Source organism: Halichoerus grypus, chromosome 6 (assembly GCF_964656455.1).
Source record: "Halichoerus grypus chromosome 6, mHalGry1.hap1.1, whole genome shotgun sequence".
NCBI lineage: Eukaryota > Metazoa > Chordata > Mammalia > Carnivora > Phocidae > Halichoerus > Halichoerus grypus.
The window spans coordinates 119,157,085-119,173,247 of record NC_135717.1 but is presented as its reverse complement, the minus strand read 5'-3'; the positions used below and the strand labels follow the sequence as shown (position 1 = coordinate 119,173,247).

The following is a 16,163-nucleotide window of genomic DNA, read 5'->3' as shown; positions in this document are numbered from 1 at the left end:
CTCCGCTTGGGGTTTTGCTGGTTTCTGGGAGATAAAAACCGCCTCAAATAGCGGCGGCGCGCTGCCAGGACAAACAGGGCCGGGCGGGCCATGTGCGCCTGGTTACCGGCCCTGAGCCGGGGCGCCGGCACCCAGGCTCCGGCGGCGCCTCCCGCCTCCCTAAGTCGGGGACCCCTTTAGAAAACTTGGGCAGTGGCCCGGCGCTGCCTCGGTTTCCCGCCCAGGTGGTAGGGTGCTCCCCCCACTCCCGGCCCTGGAGACCGCCCGCTGAGCGCTCTGAGTCCGTGGGGCGGTGGGTCACCGTCGCCGTGTCGCTGGGGCCGCCGCGCCCCCTGGTGAAGTGAGCGGGGAGTGCGCTAGGCCTGGATGTGGGCCTCCCAAGAATCCGCAAACCCTGAAAAACACTGAACAAACGTTAAGTAAGTATGGGGGAGGCGGGGGCCGAACAGGAATCCACAGCGCACTGTTCCTCCTCCCCAGTTCGTATTACAGGGGGAGAGGCAGGCACCTAACCCGGTAATTACAACACAACCTGTTAGTAGGAATCAGGCTTCACCGAAGGGACGTGCAAGTTGCAGGCCCAGTCCGCAGTGATTTCTTTTGGGGGGGGGGGGCTCTCTGGGGTTGGATGGTGGCATGATTGAGTACAAACAAAAACTTTGTGGGTGGGTTCTCGGTGCTCTTCACTAATCTGTCAGAGTCAGGGCTCCCTGTCTTCCTTCAAAGCCTGCACTGCTTCCCTCTTTCAAGGAGAGCTTTCTCAGCAAGTTTCCCCAAACTACCCTGTTTTTACTCTATGCTCTTTAAGCTTTCCGTGACTTTCCAGGTGACTGTGCACTAACCTAGAAAATTAAACTGGGGCTACTCAAAATTTGGTCTGTGCAGTATCACATGGGGGGCGTTTTGGAAATACAGCTTAAGAGCTCCACCCCAGAATCTGCATTTTAGCAAGATCCTCCAGTGTGTCTATGTTCACGAACATTTGGGAAGTACTAGAGTAGAGGAGACCCATGGCTTTCTCTGTGGTAAGGGCATTTTCAGAGAAGCCTTCTGGAGCCTTCTTGTTTTCTGACTCTGGAATAACTCTTCTTGGTGGCAACTTTTCATGTAAAAAGGAAGAGCAGACAGAGCCCAAGATCACTAAACTTAGAATGCCCCCTAGATTCTCCAACTAGGGCAACTCTTGGGAATGGGGACTAGGCTTTATATATTTCTTTGTCCCCAGAGCATGGTCGTTGGAATTGCCCATTAACCCTTATTAAATGAACAAACCAAAGCCCAAGGTCACCGAGTTCATGGCAGAGTTATGGCTAATCAAGTGTTTAGTACTTAAAAAAATTTTTTTAAAGATTTTATTTATTTGACAGAGAGAGACACAGCGACAGAGGGAACACAAGCAGGGGGAGTGGGAGAGGGAGAAGCAGGCTTCCCAAGGAGTAGGAAGCCCGATATGGGGCTCGATCCCAGGATGCTGGGATCATGACCTGGGCCAAAGGCAGACGCTTAACGATTGAGCCACCCAGGCGCCCCTAGTACTTAAAATTTATTAAATGGCTTCATTTGCATTATTTCGTATGGGAAGCAACCACGGGAAATAATTAGGACACTGCAAAAGTGAGGAAGTTGAGGCCCGAAGAATTCAAAGACTTTCCCAAAGTCACACAGCTTTAAGAAGAGGGGCCTCCATTCTGCATTCTAGTTCCATCCTTTGGAATCAGAATAAAATCAATCTCACTTTTCTTCTTTGATATTTAAAAGAGAGAGCACGCACAAGAGAGAGAGAGCACGAACAAAAGCCAGGGGTGGGGGCAGAGGGAGAGGGACAAGCAGGCTCCCTGCCGAGCAGGGAGCCCGATGCGGGGCTTGATCCCAAGACCCTGGGATCATGACCTGAGCTGAAGGCAGACACTTAACTGACTGAGCCACCCAGGCACGCCTCTTCTTCTTTTTTAAAAATTAATTAATTAATTAATTAATTTGACAGAGAGCGACACAGCGAGAGAGGGAACACAAGCAGGGGGAGTGGGAGAGGGAGAAGCAAACCTCCTGTCGAGCAGGGAGCCCGATGGCGGACTCTATCCTAGGACCCTGGGATCATGACCCGAGTCGAAGGCAGACGCTTAACGACTGAGCCACCCAGGTGCCCCTTATTTATTTTTTAAGTAAACTCTACACCCAACATGTAGAACTGGCCCGAACTCACCACTCTGAGATTAAGAGTCGCAGGCTCCACCGACTGGGCCAGCCAAGCGCCCCAATCCCACTTTTATTCTTAAATCAGAATGCGGGCTTTGGTACAACCTCTCTGTGCCTCACTTTCCTCATGCCTTCACCTGATGGGGTTGTTGTAGATTATACAAGCACTTGGGGCACCTGAGTGGCTCAGTTGGTTAAGCATCTGCCTTGGGCTTAGGTCTTGATCCCAGGGCCCTGGGATGGAGCCCCATATCCAGCTCCTTGCTCAGAAGGGAGCCTGCTTCTCCCTCTGCCTCTCTCTCTGTGTCTCTCATGAGTAAATAAATAAAATCTTTAAACAAAAATTATATAAGCACTTTACTATATAATACACACTCAGGAAACGTCACTGTTTTCCAACTCACTCGCCTTCCACCCCTAACCCCGGGGGCCTGAGGTTTTGGCTGGCGCATCCCTCTCCCTCCCAAGGTCTCTCCTGACTTTACTCCTCCCGGAGGCTTTTCCCTCAGCTTTCCAGCCAGCTGCCCGAGAAGGTCCGCATTTTCCTCTGGACGATCCACGGTCCTGGGAGGGTTTAATTAGATACTTCCCTGAACGTGGCTTATTTTGGGCTTTCCGAGCGCTGAGAGGTGAGTGGGAAACTGTGTTGCGGAATTCGGAACTGGGGGAAAAAGACAGTCTCACAGAAAACAAACACACACACACACAAACCCCACTCTGACCCTTAACTAGGGGCTGACCCTGCGGACATGCCGGCGCCGCTCCCCCTCCGGCCGCCAGGCGGCGCGCGAGGAAGCTCTGGCAGTCTGTCCCGGGACTGCGCACGCGTTCGTGTTCTGCGTTTCTCTTCCCCTCACTTCCGTTGAATTTGGGCACCGCCGTTTGTCCCAGACGGCTACCCGTACGGATCCGAATCTAGCCCGGGAACTAAGAGGGTTAGGGAAGCGGGATCCGTGAGCTTACCGATTCCAGACGTCCTCGGGCCCGGCAAGATGTGTTCCCTGGGACTGTTCCCTCCGCCGCCGCCTAGGGGTCAAGTCACCCTCTACGAGCACAATAACGAGTTGACGACAGGCAATAGCTATGAGAGTCCGCCTCCCGACTTCCGGGGCCAGGTGGTCGGAGCGAGGAGGGAGGGGATCTACAGGCATGGGGGCGGGGCCCGGGAGAATAGGGGACCTGAGGCCCGGTAGCGGGGCCAGCGGTCGTGGTCCTCAGCCTCGTCGACTGGAAGCAGCCTGGCCCAGACTCGAGACTAGAAGGGCTGGAATGTATTTTAGGGCTGGGATTGGAGGATGAGGGATGTTGAGGAGCTGTGGGGCGGGCCTGGAGGGAATGGAGAGAATGAGGGAGAATTTAGGGGATGTGAGGGTGCAGGAGAACTATTGAAAAGTTGAAGACAGTATCTGTGAGAGCTGGGAAGGCACAACCTGGAGTTTGTTTTTTTTTTCTCCCCCACGGAGTTCCTGGGAAAAAAAAGGGAGAGAAACTGCTGATTTATTGAGCGTTTGCTATGTAAGGAAGAGACTGAATCAGGTGTGCCTCACAGATGTTCTAAGATCCAATAATCACAGCAACCCTATGAAATACGCTAGTTTTACAGATAAGGGAGTTCAGCTCTGTTTCACTTTCCCACAAGGATTAAGTTTATGGGAATGGGAAACAGGTTTCCAGAGCCTCTTACTCTTAGCCCAGCCATGGTTTGGAGATGGCAGGGAGTTCAGCAGAGATCTGGGAAAGAGACTGACTCACTGTCACACCTCTCACACCTCTCACTTCTGGCCTATAGTGGATCAATCTTCCTGTCCTGAACCTGACCAAGGATCCCCTGAAGACCCCTGGGAGGCTGGACCATGGCACAAGAACTGCCTTCATCCATCACCGGGAGCAAGTGTGGAAGAGATGCATCAACATATGGTGAGATGTCGCAAAGGGTCTCCCGGATCATGGTCTGCAGATCCCAGAGAAGATGGGGTCAACATCCCTCTGCCTTGGGCTGCCAGGCTCTCTCTCGCTCAGTGCCGGATATCATTCATCATAACAAATTAGTAGTCCTTATTGGGAAACCTAAGTCGACAGTAGTTCATTTCATCTCTAATGACTTGCTTTGCTTTCTGGTTTAAGTGAGCCTGCTCCCTACCTGCTCTTTGTATCATTACCACTTTCTGAGCCCTTACCTGAAGCTCAGCAAGGTTAGGGATAGTGTTGCAGTGAATAATCTCATATTTAGGTCATTCATTTAGCACATTTAGGAGTGGAGCCATACTGCCTGGGTTCAGGTCCTGGCTTTGTCACTCTTTAGCTGTGTGATCTTGGGCAAGTTACTTAATCACTTGGTCCCTCACTTTCCTCATCTGTAAAAGGGGACCGATTTTACAAGGTGTAGTGATGATGAAATGAATTAATGGATGTAAAGCACTTAGAGAACAGTGCCTGGCACATACATATTAATACCTTCAAAGGTTAAAAAAAAAAAATAGGGCGCCTGGGTGGCTCAGTTGGTTAAGCGACTGCCTTCGGCTCAGGTCATGATCCTGGAGTCCCTGGATCGAGTCCCATATCAGGCTCCCTGCTCAGCAGGGAGTCTGCTTCTCCCTCTGACCCTCCGCCCTCTCATGTGCTCTCTCTCTCATTCTCTCTCTCTCAAATAAATAAATAAAATCTTTAAAAAAAAAAATAAATAAATAAAAAATACCTTCAAGGGTTAGTTATTATCACTGTCATGTGTAGGATAAATTCCTACAAATCTAGTTGGTGGCTTCAAAGGGTATGTTCATTTGTAATTTTGTGAGCTGCTGCCAAATGGTCCTCTATTGAAATTGTACATACTTACAGTCCCACCAGCAGTGTATGAGAGTGCCTGCTCCCCAACACACGTGCCGCCAGATCGAGATATTTGTTATCAGAGTACCATTTAATTTGCGCATCTTTGTGTGAGTGAAGTTAAACAGCCATTCATTGTCTGATAAGTCATTCAGTCCCTGATAAGTCATTCTTTCTCACTGCCTACCTCTTCAGCTGCTGCTTCTCTGCCTTTTCTGTGCCTCCTCTTTCCGATGTTCCTGAAATGCTGGTGTCCTGGGCTGGACTCAGAATTGAGACTTCATACCTGGGTGTTCTCTTGTCTACCAGACACCCTCAGTTGGCTCTTCCGCAGGCTTTTACACACTCCGTGTGTTCAAAGCCGATCTCTTCATTTTCCTTTCCAAACCTGCTTCTATCTCGTGTTTTTCATCTCAAGGAATGGCCTCATTGCTCATTCAGGAGCAAGTGGTTTTTTTTTTTTTTTAGATTTTATTTATTTATTTGACAGATGCAGCGAGAGAGGGAACACAAGCAGGGGGAGTGGGAGAGGGAGAAGCAGGCTCCCCGCTGAGCAGGGAGCCCGATGCGGGGCTCAATCCCAGGACCCTGGGATCATGACCTGAGCCGAAGGCAGATGCTTAACGACTGAGCCCCCCAGGCGCCCCAGGAGCAAGTGATTTTTGAGTGTAGGCTCTGAGGCAGACAGGTTGAATCCTGATGCTGCTACGTCCTATCGAGGTCACATTGACAATATCAACCTCTTCATGCCTCTGTTCTCTCATCTACAAATGCAGATGTAATAATATCTATGTTGAAGGGTTGTGATAGTGACTGAATTAGATAATGCATGCAGAGCATCTAGCCCAGCCTTGGTGTACGGTGCGCAGTATTAGCTACTGTGATTATTACATAGGTGTTTCGTTTGATACTACTCCTACTAATGTCTAGTTAGCCCTCAAATTCTGTTCATTCTACTTCTTCAACCTCTCAAATCTATCTGCTTTTCTCCAACCCTGTTGGTTCAGAGCACTTTGGCCTTTTTTCCAGATTCCTGAAGTAGCCTCTTAACTCATCTCCTCCTCTCCATTTTTGCGCCGTCCCTCTAATTTGTAGCCAGACTGATCTTTCTAAAATGCCAGTTTGGGGGGGTGGTGCCTGGGTGGCTTAGTTGGTTGAGCATCCGACTCTTGGTTTCTGCTCAGGTCGTGAGATGGAGCCCGCTCCAGGCTCCATGCTCAGTGGAAAGTCTGCTTGAAGGTTCTCTCCTTCTGCCCCTCCCCCAACTGGTACACACATATGCCTGTGCTCGCTCACTCTCTCTCTCAAATAAATAAATCTTTAAAATGCTGGTGTGATCAGTTTATTCCTCTGCTTAAAATCCTTCCATGGTGGGGCACCTGGCTGGCTCAGTCAGTAGAGCATGACTGTTGATCTCAGGGTCATGAGTTTGAACCCATGTTGGGTGTAGAGATTACTTAAAAAAAAAAAAAAAATCTTTCCATGGCTTTCCATTCACAGGCTTAGGGCGGGCCTTGATCCCCTGACCTGCTCACAAAGCCCTGAAAGACTTCTGAGCCTTAGTTGCCTTGTTGGTATGAGCAGAATGCCATTCAGATTAGTGTGATAATTAAATGAAAGGATAATATATAAAGTGCCTGGCACATACTTGGAACTCATTAAATGTGAATGCTCCTTTTTTTTTTTTTAAGATTTTGTGTTGTGTTATTTTATTTTAAGTAGGCTCCATACCCAGCATGGAGCCCGTTGCGGGGCTTGAACTCATGACCCTGAGATCAAGACCTGAGCTGAAATCAAGAGTCAGACACTTAACTGACTGAGCCACCCAGGCATCCCAGAGATTTTATTTTATTTATTTATTTATTTTTTTAAAGATTTTATTCATTTATTTGAGAGAGAGAGAGTGAGTGAGAAACATCATGAGAGGGGAGAGGGTCAGAGGGAGAAACAGGCTTCCCGCTGAGCCCGGAGCCCGACGTGGGACTTGATCCCAGGACTCCGGAATCATGACCTGAGCCAAAGGCAGTCGCCCAACCACTGAGCCACTCAGGTGCCCCGCAAAGATTTTATTTTTAAGTGATCTCTACATCCATTGTGGGGCCTGAACTCAAAACCCGAGATTAAGAGTCACACATTCCACCTACTATGCCACCCAGGCGCCCCTGAGTGCTTTTATTTTTAGTACACATTTACTAAATGAGTATAACTTGTAGAGGGAGACCAAAGGGATCAGAGTAATCTGACTCCCAGCTTCCTCTCCTCAGGCGTGATATGGGCCTTTTTGGGGTGCTGAATGAAATTGCGAACTCAGAGGAGGAGGGTAAGTACTTTTCCCTACAACCTTCTCTAGTTTTGTGGTTGGCATCTCCCCTCCATATTTTTCCTAACTCATCCCAATACCTCTGGGCCCAGCCCCCTTCCCTTTAGCCTTGTTTTTCCTGTCCTAGTTGTCTATGCTGGTGCCATCTTCTTTTCTCCTCTGCCTATCTCACATACCCCAGAGTGGGTATCTTGAGTATGGGTTGGGCGGAAGGCCCTGGGGAATGCTTGTCCTTTCCTTGCTCGTTCCTTATCCAAGGGTACCCAGTGACAGCCCTGTGAATGGTTTAATCAAAGCTGCTTCCTCAACCCCACAGTGTTTGAGTGGGTGAAGACGGCGTCCAGCTGGGCCCTGGCACTCTGTCGATGGGCCTCCTCCCTCCATGGGTCCCTGTTCCCCCATCTGTCTGTAAGTTTGGCTTCCTCCCCTGGCCCTCTGGCTGCTACTCCCTCACTCCTGCCCTCTTCCACTTCCCATCCCTTAGGGTCAGGGTGGGGTGGGAAGAAAGGCTGCAGAGGGTGGGAGTGGTCCAGTTCCCCTGTGGGAAGTTGGGGGGATAAGCTGCCTTTGTCCCAGCGCATCCTCTATCCACTTTGTTCGCACAGCTCAGGAGCGAAGATCTGATTGCTGAATTTGCCCAAGTCACAAACTGGTGAGTGTACAAGCCCTGAAACTTTTGTGGGAAGGACGTCCTGAACCTTGGAACTTCTCTGGGGGAGAGGGAAGTCAAGGCAGAGACCCCTCTCACCCCTTTCCTGACTGTTACCCACATTCTTACTCCCAAAAAAAGAAATAAAAGTGAAAAGCAATAATGCCCTCACGTGAAAGGGAATCTGAGCCTCTGGGTTGGGGGATGGGTTCAGGCCCCTCATGCTCACTCTGGCCCCAGGTCCAGCTGCTGCTTGCGGGTCTTTGCCTGGCACCCCCATACCAACAAGTTTGCAGTGGCCCTGCTAGATGACTCAATCCGGGTGTATAATGCCAACAGGTATGTGGACACCTACTGGGCAGGCTCCGACTCTTCGGTCTCCCTAAGTCAGTCTTCTTTCCTCATCAGCCTTGGTTCCAGGGCTCCTGTAGGTTCCTGGGCCTGGGCCACAGGACCCCTTCCAGAACTAGGGTCAGGGAGTCTCTACAACTAGATGTGTCCCATTTCCAGATCTAACCTTTATCCTATCTTATCCCACAATACCCCTAGGCCCTGGGTGATCAGCTTTCTTCTCTTGCCTTTCCCTCCTCAACTGAATTCCGGTCCCCTGAGCTATAGTGTCTCTGCTTTGACTCAGTCCCTTAACGTTCACCACAGCACTATAGTCCCCTCCCTGAAGCACCGGCTGCAGCGAAATGTGGCGGCTCTGGCCTGGAAGCCCCTCAGTGCCTCTGTCTTGGCTGTGGCCTGCCAGACCTGCATTCTCATCTGGACCCTGGACCCCACCTCTCTGTCTACCCGGTGAGTCCCAGTAACCTCTGTCTTCCCTTGGCCAGAGGCTTGTGGCCGTGTTAGTGGTGGTGGGTGGCCAGGAGGTCTGGAAGTTCTTTATCTTCACAGCACTTCCCAGGGCTGGGAGAAGCAGACCTAAGGTCAATGTCGAGCTGCTGAGAATGCTGTAATCTAGAGAAAGGGACAGAACTAGGAGCTTCTGAAATTGTGGGCAGTGTGTATACATGGATCATGGAGTAGAAAGACTGACTTTTCCAGAGGACTGTCAGATGTAGGGTTAAAGGCAGTGGGGGAGGGGATTCATATAGACATAAGTTGAAATCAAGGAAATTGGAAAAAGAATCCCCATGAGAACTAAGTAAATATAGCATCAGAAACTGGTCCTTTAAATTATGAATAAAGAAGAAAACTTTATGGCCAGCCTTATTAGGGTAAAAGAGAAAAAGTACAGTATTTTTCAGAATGGGAAAGAAGAGATAACTGCAGATATGGAAGAAAATAGAAGAATTATTACAGAATATCATGTATAAGTTTAGACCAACACATTGAAAATCTAAAGGAAATATTTGATTCTCTACCAACATCTGTAACCAAAGTGGATTGTGTAAAAGAAATTAAAACAGATGAGCTCTACCACTAAAAAAAATGCCACGCAGACATGGCTTTACGAGGTCTAATTTCAAAGAAAAGATAATCTCCGTGTTTTTGTTTGTATTTTTTATTTTATTTTTTTAAGATTTTATTTATTTATTTGTGAGAGAGAGAGAGAGAGAGAGAGCATGCACAGGCAGGGGGAGCGGCAGACAGAGAGAGAAACAGGCTCCCCGCTGAGCAGGGAGCCCGATGCAGGGCTCGATCCCAGGACCCTGGGATCATGACCTGAGCCAAAGGCGGACGCTTAATCGACCGAGCCACCCAGGTGTCCTTGTTTGTTTTTAAAGTAGGCTCCACGCCCAGCACATAGTGGGGCTTGAACTCATGACCCTGTGATTACAGTCACATGCTCTACCGACTGAGCCAGCCAGGCTCCCCTCCATGTTATTTGAATTAGACCGATCACAGAAAAATTGGGAAATTTTTGGAAATCAGGCTCCTGATTTTTTTTCTTTTAATAAACTTTATTTTGGCATAATTTTAGATTTTTATTTATTTTATTTATTTATTTTTAATTTTTAAAAAAGATTTTATTTATTTATTTATTTTTTAAAGATTTTATTTATTTATTTGAGAGAGAGAGCACATGAGACAGGGGAGGGTCAGAGGGAGAAGCAGACTCCCTGCTGAGCAGGGAGCCCGACGCGGGACTCAATCCAGGGACTCCAGGATCATGACCCAAGCCGAAGGCAGTCACTCAACCAACTGAGCCACCCAGGCGCCCCAAGAGATTTTATTTATTTATTTGACAGAGAGAGACATAGCGAGAGAGGGGAACACAATCAGAGGGAGTGGGAGAGGGAGAAGCAGGCTTCCCACGGAGCAGGGAGCCTGATGCGGGGCCTGATCCCAGGACCCTGTGATCATGACCTGAGCCGAAGGCAGACGCTTAACGACTGAGCCACCCAGGCGCCTCTAATTTTAGATTTTTAGAACAGCTGCAAAGATAGTACAGAGTTTTGAATATCCATCACCCAGTTTCACCCATTGTTTTTTTTAGATTTTTAAAAATTTATTCATTTGAGAGAGAGTGAACGAGAGAGAGAGAGCACACAAGCGCATGAACCCAGGGGCAGAGGGAGAGGGAGAAGCAGACTCCCGCTGAGCCCGGAGCCTGATGCGGGACTTGATCCCAGGACGCTGGGATCATGACCTGAGCCAAAGGCAGACGCCTAACCAACTGAGCTACCCAGGCATCCCTGTTTCATCCATTGTTAACATCTTGTTACCATGTGACATTTGTCAAAATTAAGAAACTGACGTTTATATGTTATTAACTAAACTCAGACTTTCTTCACATTTCACCAGTTTTTCCATTGATGTCCTCCTTCTGTCCCAGAATCCATCCTGGTTTCTTTTTATAAAGCTCAAACCTAAAACCTAAACCTGACAATAAGTAGTATAAGAAAGACAATATTTTAGCATAGATTTAAAATTCCTAAAGAAAATATTAGCAAATAGAGTCCAAAAGCATATTTAAAAAAAAATCTTAACCAAGTAGGATTTTTCAGAAATTAGACTGTCATCAGGAAATCTATTAACATGATTTATTAAATTAGCAAATTAAAGGAGAAAACAGAAAGTATTTACTGAGAAAAAAAAAGTATTTACTCAGAATCAGTGGCTACCATATTAGTGAATATGAAATATTAAAGGTATTTCTTTCAGTAATGTCAAGATCAAGACAGATATATTATCACTGTTATTTTTATTTAAGATTTTATTTTTTTTAAGTAATCTCTACACCAAGTGTGGGGCTTGAACTCACAACCCCGAGATCAAGAGTCACATGCTTTACCTACTGAGCTAGCCAGGTGCCCCCTATTATCACTGTTATTAATCAACATTATATTTGGAGATTCTAGTGAGTGCAGTAAGACAAGAAAAAAGGTGAAGTCTTGAAAACAAAGGGAAAATTATTCTTCTTTGAAGATATGATTTTATACCTAGATAAAACAAGTGACTCAGCTAAAAAAACTTCTTTGAACTAATAAGAAATCTAAATGTAGGAAGGTGACTGGATCCAGGAGACCAAAAGTGTGATAGTTTCCTTTTATACCTACAATCATCATTGAGAAATTGAAATGGAAAAAATATTCTACTTACAACATGTGCAGTTACCAAAATCACTGGGAATGAATTGTTAAATTTATTTAATCTACTAGACATCTGGAGAAAGTTGTGAAAGAACATAAAGCAAGAGCTGACTAAACGGAGAGACACACTGTACGCCTGGACAGGAATGTGTCATCATAGAAATGTCAAATTAAGTGGACTTGCAACCAGAATTCTGCTGGGTTTAGTTTTTCTGAACTGGGCAAAATGATATTCAGAGTTTTTATTAAAGAATAAATATGGAAGAGTTGCCAAGAGAAGTTTGAAAAGGAAGAATGTGGAGGGGAGACTTGCCCTACCAAGTATTAAATATCTTAATGAAGTTACAGTAATGGGAATTTATTGGCATGAGGATAGACAAACAGTTCAGCATAATCGTGTAACATTCAGAAATAGATCTAAGAATATATGAGAAATGTGGCTTTTCATTGCAATGAAGTTTAGATTTTTTTATTTTAGTGTTGGGATAATTGGCTCTCCATTTAGGAAATAACAAAGGTAGTCCTTGCTTTATACTTTTTCTATACAGGGGCGCCTGGGTGGCTCAGTCGTTGAGCGTCTGCCTTCGGCTCAGGTCATGATCCCAGGGTCCTGGGATCGAACCCCGCATCGGGCTCCCTGCTCCGCGGGAGGCCTGCTTCTCCCTCTCCCACTCCCCCTGCTTGTGTTCCTGCTCTCGCTATCTCTCTCTCCGTCAAATAAATAAATAAAATCTTTAAAAAAAAAAAATTCTATACTTTTTCTATACAAATAAATTCCAAGCAGAGAAAAGAACTAAGTGTAAAAATAAAAAGATTGGAAGAAAATACAAAATTTTTTTTTTGAAAATACATAATATTTTTCACTCATTCAGAATGGTATTATTAAAATTATAATGTTTGGTAATATCCAGTACTAGCAAGACCAGGAAAATGGGTACTTTTTTCTTGGTGAGAAGACTATATTGTGGTACAGACTTTTCAGAAAATAATTTGTTGGCATATTTATTTTTTTATTTTTATTTTTATTTATTTTTTTAAAGATTTTATTTATTTATTTGACATAGCCCGCCACTCCCCCTGCTTGTGCGCTCACGCTTGCTCTCTCTCACAAATAAATAAAATAAAATCTTTAAAAAATAAAAAAATAAAAGTGCAAGCCTTTTTTACTCCCAAATTATGAACACATAGTAACACGAGTACATAAGGATATAGATATAGAGAATATTTTTTGCAGCGTTGTTTGAAATGATGAAACACTACAAACAGTTGTAATGTCCATTTGTGGAGGCATGACTGAATCAGTTCTAGTTTCTTGATTCAGGGGAGTGGAGACAGCAGAGCCACTGAAAAGAATGAGATGGATCTCTGTGAACGGACCTGAAAAGAGAACTAGGGTTTATTGTAAAGTTCAAGAAACAGTTGTAGGTTGGCGACCTAAGATCCCACTGGCGCTAGAGGTGGTTACCGTTCGGTGGTGGAGGAGGAGGGCGGCGTTCAGGTAGTAGCCTGCACCTGTCAGGCCGAGTACGCGGCTCAGGAAGTACGAGGCAGCTCCCAGCCCAGTGGTGGAGGACGACCCCCCTGCTGCACCTTTGTGACGAGCAGAAAACCATGCAGGAGCACAGAGGGAGAGTAATTCTGACAAGGAAAGAGGGGAGGACAGGGTTTGCAGCACAGGATGAGTTCTGGGGAGCAGCAGATAACTCTGGAGAGGAGACTGGAACCTTGAGGTAACATCACAGATGATCCCGGGCCCCAGGCTGGATGGCCCCGTGGGGAGAGGGCTCTGGTCTGGGGCGGAGCGTGACCTCTCCCGGGCTCGGCACCATCTAGCCTTGCTGGTCGGAAGTGTGTGTCTCCTGGACGCCTACAGTGAAAGCTTACTCCCTTTCACTCGTTTTCATCTGTGGACCTAATGGTGGTGATTTTGCCCTTTTTTTTTTTTCTTCCTTTAACTTCCATGACCCTTACTCATTTCCCCTAACCTGGATTTGAGGGACCATTGGGATGTGGAAGTTTCGTCAGGAGGTAAGGAAATAGTCATGGGGTGTCCTTGTCTCCTGATTTCATACCGTTTCCCCTCTGCAGACCCTCTTCCGGTTGTGCCCAAGTGCTCGCTCACCCTGGACACACCCCTGTCACCAGCTTGGCCTGGGCGCCCAGTGGGGGGCGGCTGCTCTCAGCTTCCCCTGTGGATGCTGCTATCCTGGTGAGTTGGTCCCCCCCTCTTGCCGTCATTTCAGCCCCCCTCAGACTTGAGGCAAGAGCATTCTTTGCCTGGGGGTGGAAGATAGCCTATGGGGAGGAGAGAAATAATCGTCCATTCAGTGTTAAACTTACCCGGGGAAGGAGCGGTACCATTCATACTCCTCAGACGTACAATTCTGCTTGCTGTCACTGCTCAGATCAGCCTATTCCCTCCTGTTCTACAGTCCCTCTCCTGCTTCATCTCCTTTCTGTGTCTTTGTACCTTGAGTAAGGGCAGCCCCTGTGACAGGATAGGGATGCTGGAGTTTCCTCTCTCATCCCGACCCCTCTGGCCTAGGTATGGGATGTCTCAACAGAGACCTGTGTTCCTCTTCCCTGGTTTCGGGGAGGCGGGGTTACCAATCTGCTCTGGTCCCCGGATGGCAGCAAAGTCCTGGCTACCACTCCTTCAGCTGTCTTTCGGTGAGTGGGAGGAGGCCAAAGGGAGGGGGAGGGCAAGGATGACCTAGAGAAAGGCACTTGGCTCCTGGAACTTCCAGCAGCAGAACCTTCTGTTCTGTTCGCATTCTCTGACCTGGCCCTGGGACTGGCAGGGGGAGGGCAGTCCAGGTTTTGGAACCTAGAGGTCCTGAGTTGTGACCTGCCTCTCTCCGGCACAGAGTCTGGGAGGCCCAGATGTGGACTTGCGAGAGATGGCCTACTCTGTCAGGGCGGTGTCAGGTGAGAGGGGACCGTGATTCAGAGAGCTGGGGAGGAGGCGGGTCCCCAGTGCCCCAAGCGTGTCTCCCCTCACCCTCTACTTTTCTTCCTGCATTCCCCTGCTGACCGATGTTCCCCTGCCTGTTGCTCCCTGACCCCAGACTGGCTGCTGGAGCCCAGATGGAAACCGACTGCTGTTCACTGTATTGGGGGAACCACTCATTTACTCCTTGTCGTTCCCAGAACGTTGCGGTGAGTCAGGGGAAACAGCTCAGGATGCAGAATATCTGGGGTAGTCAGAGGGAGGCAGGAATCCTCTGGAAGACGCTACTCTGAAGGATAAAGGGAAGTAAAGCTTGGGAGACTTGAGAGGTATTGATGCTTACAACGGATGTGAGGCAGAGGACCAGTGAGAGGCCCGCTTCCTGTACTTCAGAGCCTCCGCCCTTCTTGCAGGGGAGGGGAAGGGGCGCGTTGGAGGTGCCAAGTCAGCCACCATCGTGGCGGATCTGTCTGAGACAACAGTACAGACACCAGATGGAGAGGAAAGGTGAGCTGAAGGGCTGAGGGAGGGGCGGTGAAAAGGTGGGCGGGACCATGCTGAGCCCTCCCAACTGACTCTTGTGACTCAGATTTGGGGGAGAAGCCCACTCCATGGTCTGGGACCCCAGTGGGGAGCGTCTGGCTGTGCTCATGAAAGGTAAGAGTTGGGAAGGACTTTGCTCGGGCCACGGCCGTCTTCCCATTAGTGGAGGGTGTCCGGGCCCGGGCTGCTATCCTCTGCCCTGCGCTGGGATTCCGCCTCCAGGGTGCCTTCCTAGCGCATCCATTTCTCATAGGAAATCCACGGGTCCAGGATGGGAAACCAGTCATCCTCCTTTTTCGCACGCGAAACAGCCCCGTGTTTGAGCTGCTTCCTTGGTAAGTGCCAGGTAGGCCATCAGGTCTGAACTCCCTACCCACCTTCCCACACCCCACAGGGAACCCACATCCTGCTTCACCCCTGTCTCCAACTGCCTGCTCACCTTCTCCCCCTAGCGGCATTATCCAGGGGGAGCCGGGGGCCCAGGCGCAGCTCATCACTTTCCATCCATCCTTCAACAAAGGGGCTCTGCTCAGTGTGGTGAGTAGGCCAGGCTGCTGGGCATTTGGGGAGCAGAGTGGAGGAACTGAGGGCTGTGGCTGCTGCGTGGCCCTGCCATGTGGCCTTCTTTGGGCCTAGGCTCTGACTGATTTTTCTTGTCCCTCTCTGCAGTGCTGGTCCACAGGCCGAATTGCCCACATCCCTCTGTACTTTGTTAATGCCCAGTTTCCACGTTTTAGCCCAGTGCTTGGCCGAACCCAGGAGCCCCCAGCTGGGGGTGGAGGCTCTACTCATGATCTGCCCCTCTTTACTGAGACATCCCCAACCTCTGCCCCGTGGGACCCTCTCCCAGGGCCACTGCCTGCCCGGTCCCACTCCCCTCACTCGCACTTCTAATAATAAACAATACCCTTTGTTGTTTTCCACTCCGTTACGAGACTTTTTTTCCAGGGAGCTGCACTGGGGTCTAGTGAAGAAGAAAAAAAAAAAAGGTGTGGACTTTGGGTTAAGATGGCTGTGTTACTTTTTATGAATTTGGCCAACTTATTGAACCCTAGGAACTGGGTGGTCCTCAGGTGATTTGGAAAGCAGAGCTGAGAAAAGACCTGCCATAGGCTTTGGCATGTAATAGACATTTCACTT

The 16,163-nt window shown here is 48.4% G+C and overlaps 1 protein-coding gene and 1 long non-coding RNA gene across 6 annotated transcripts; one reads left to right on the top strand and one right to left on the bottom strand.

Annotated features, from left to right (window-relative positions):
• The first annotated feature begins 282 nt into the window (after positions 1-282).
• Positions 283-15,946, top strand: AAAS (aladin WD repeat nucleoporin). Of its 5 annotated transcripts, none has more exons than XM_036124097.2 (16): positions 283-419; positions 3,986-4,113; positions 7,284-7,339; positions 7,656-7,747; positions 7,945-7,991; positions 8,229-8,327; positions 8,646-8,789; positions 13,619-13,739; positions 14,076-14,200; positions 14,398-14,458; positions 14,599-14,689; positions 14,894-14,987; positions 15,070-15,137; positions 15,277-15,358; positions 15,476-15,560; positions 15,693-15,946. In XM_036124097.2, the coding sequence occupies exons 3-16, from the start codon at positions 7,291-7,293 to the stop codon at positions 15,915-15,917; spliced, it is 1,383 nt and encodes a 460-aa protein (XP_035979990.1). In that variant the 5' UTR covers positions 283-419; positions 3,986-4,113; positions 7,284-7,290; the 3' UTR covers positions 15,918-15,946. The 5 variants fall into 5 exon arrangements, with proteins under 5 accessions (XP_035979990.1, XP_077932162.1, XP_035979988.1 ...); XM_078076036.1 differs by lacking the exon at positions 283-419 and adding an exon at positions 2,688-2,825; XM_036124095.2 differs by lacking the exon at positions 283-419 and adding an exon at positions 3,177-3,311.
• LOC144382375 (uncharacterized) lies at positions 11,473-16,148 on the bottom strand. Its single transcript, XR_013449210.1, has 2 exons — positions 15,931-16,148; positions 11,473-13,825 (listed from the first exon to the last, which is right to left on the bottom strand). It is a non-coding gene; the product is annotated as an uncharacterized LOC144382375 (long non-coding RNA).
• Between the last annotated feature and the right edge of the window lie 15 nt (positions 16,149-16,163).

Coding starts and splice junctions, on each gene's coding strand:
- AAAS (XM_036124095.2), top strand. CDS start 3,189: ATGTGTTCCCTGGGACTGTTCCCTCCGCCGCCGCCTAGGGGTCAAGTC. Junction 7,748..7,944: donor CCCTGTTCCCCCATCTGTCT/GTAAGTTTGGCT, acceptor TTGTTCGCACAG/CTCAGGAGCGAAGATCTGAT. Junction 15,561..15,692: donor AAGGGGCTCTGCTCAGTGTG/GTGAGTAGGCCA, acceptor CCCTCTCTGCAG/TGCTGGTCCACAGGCCGAAT.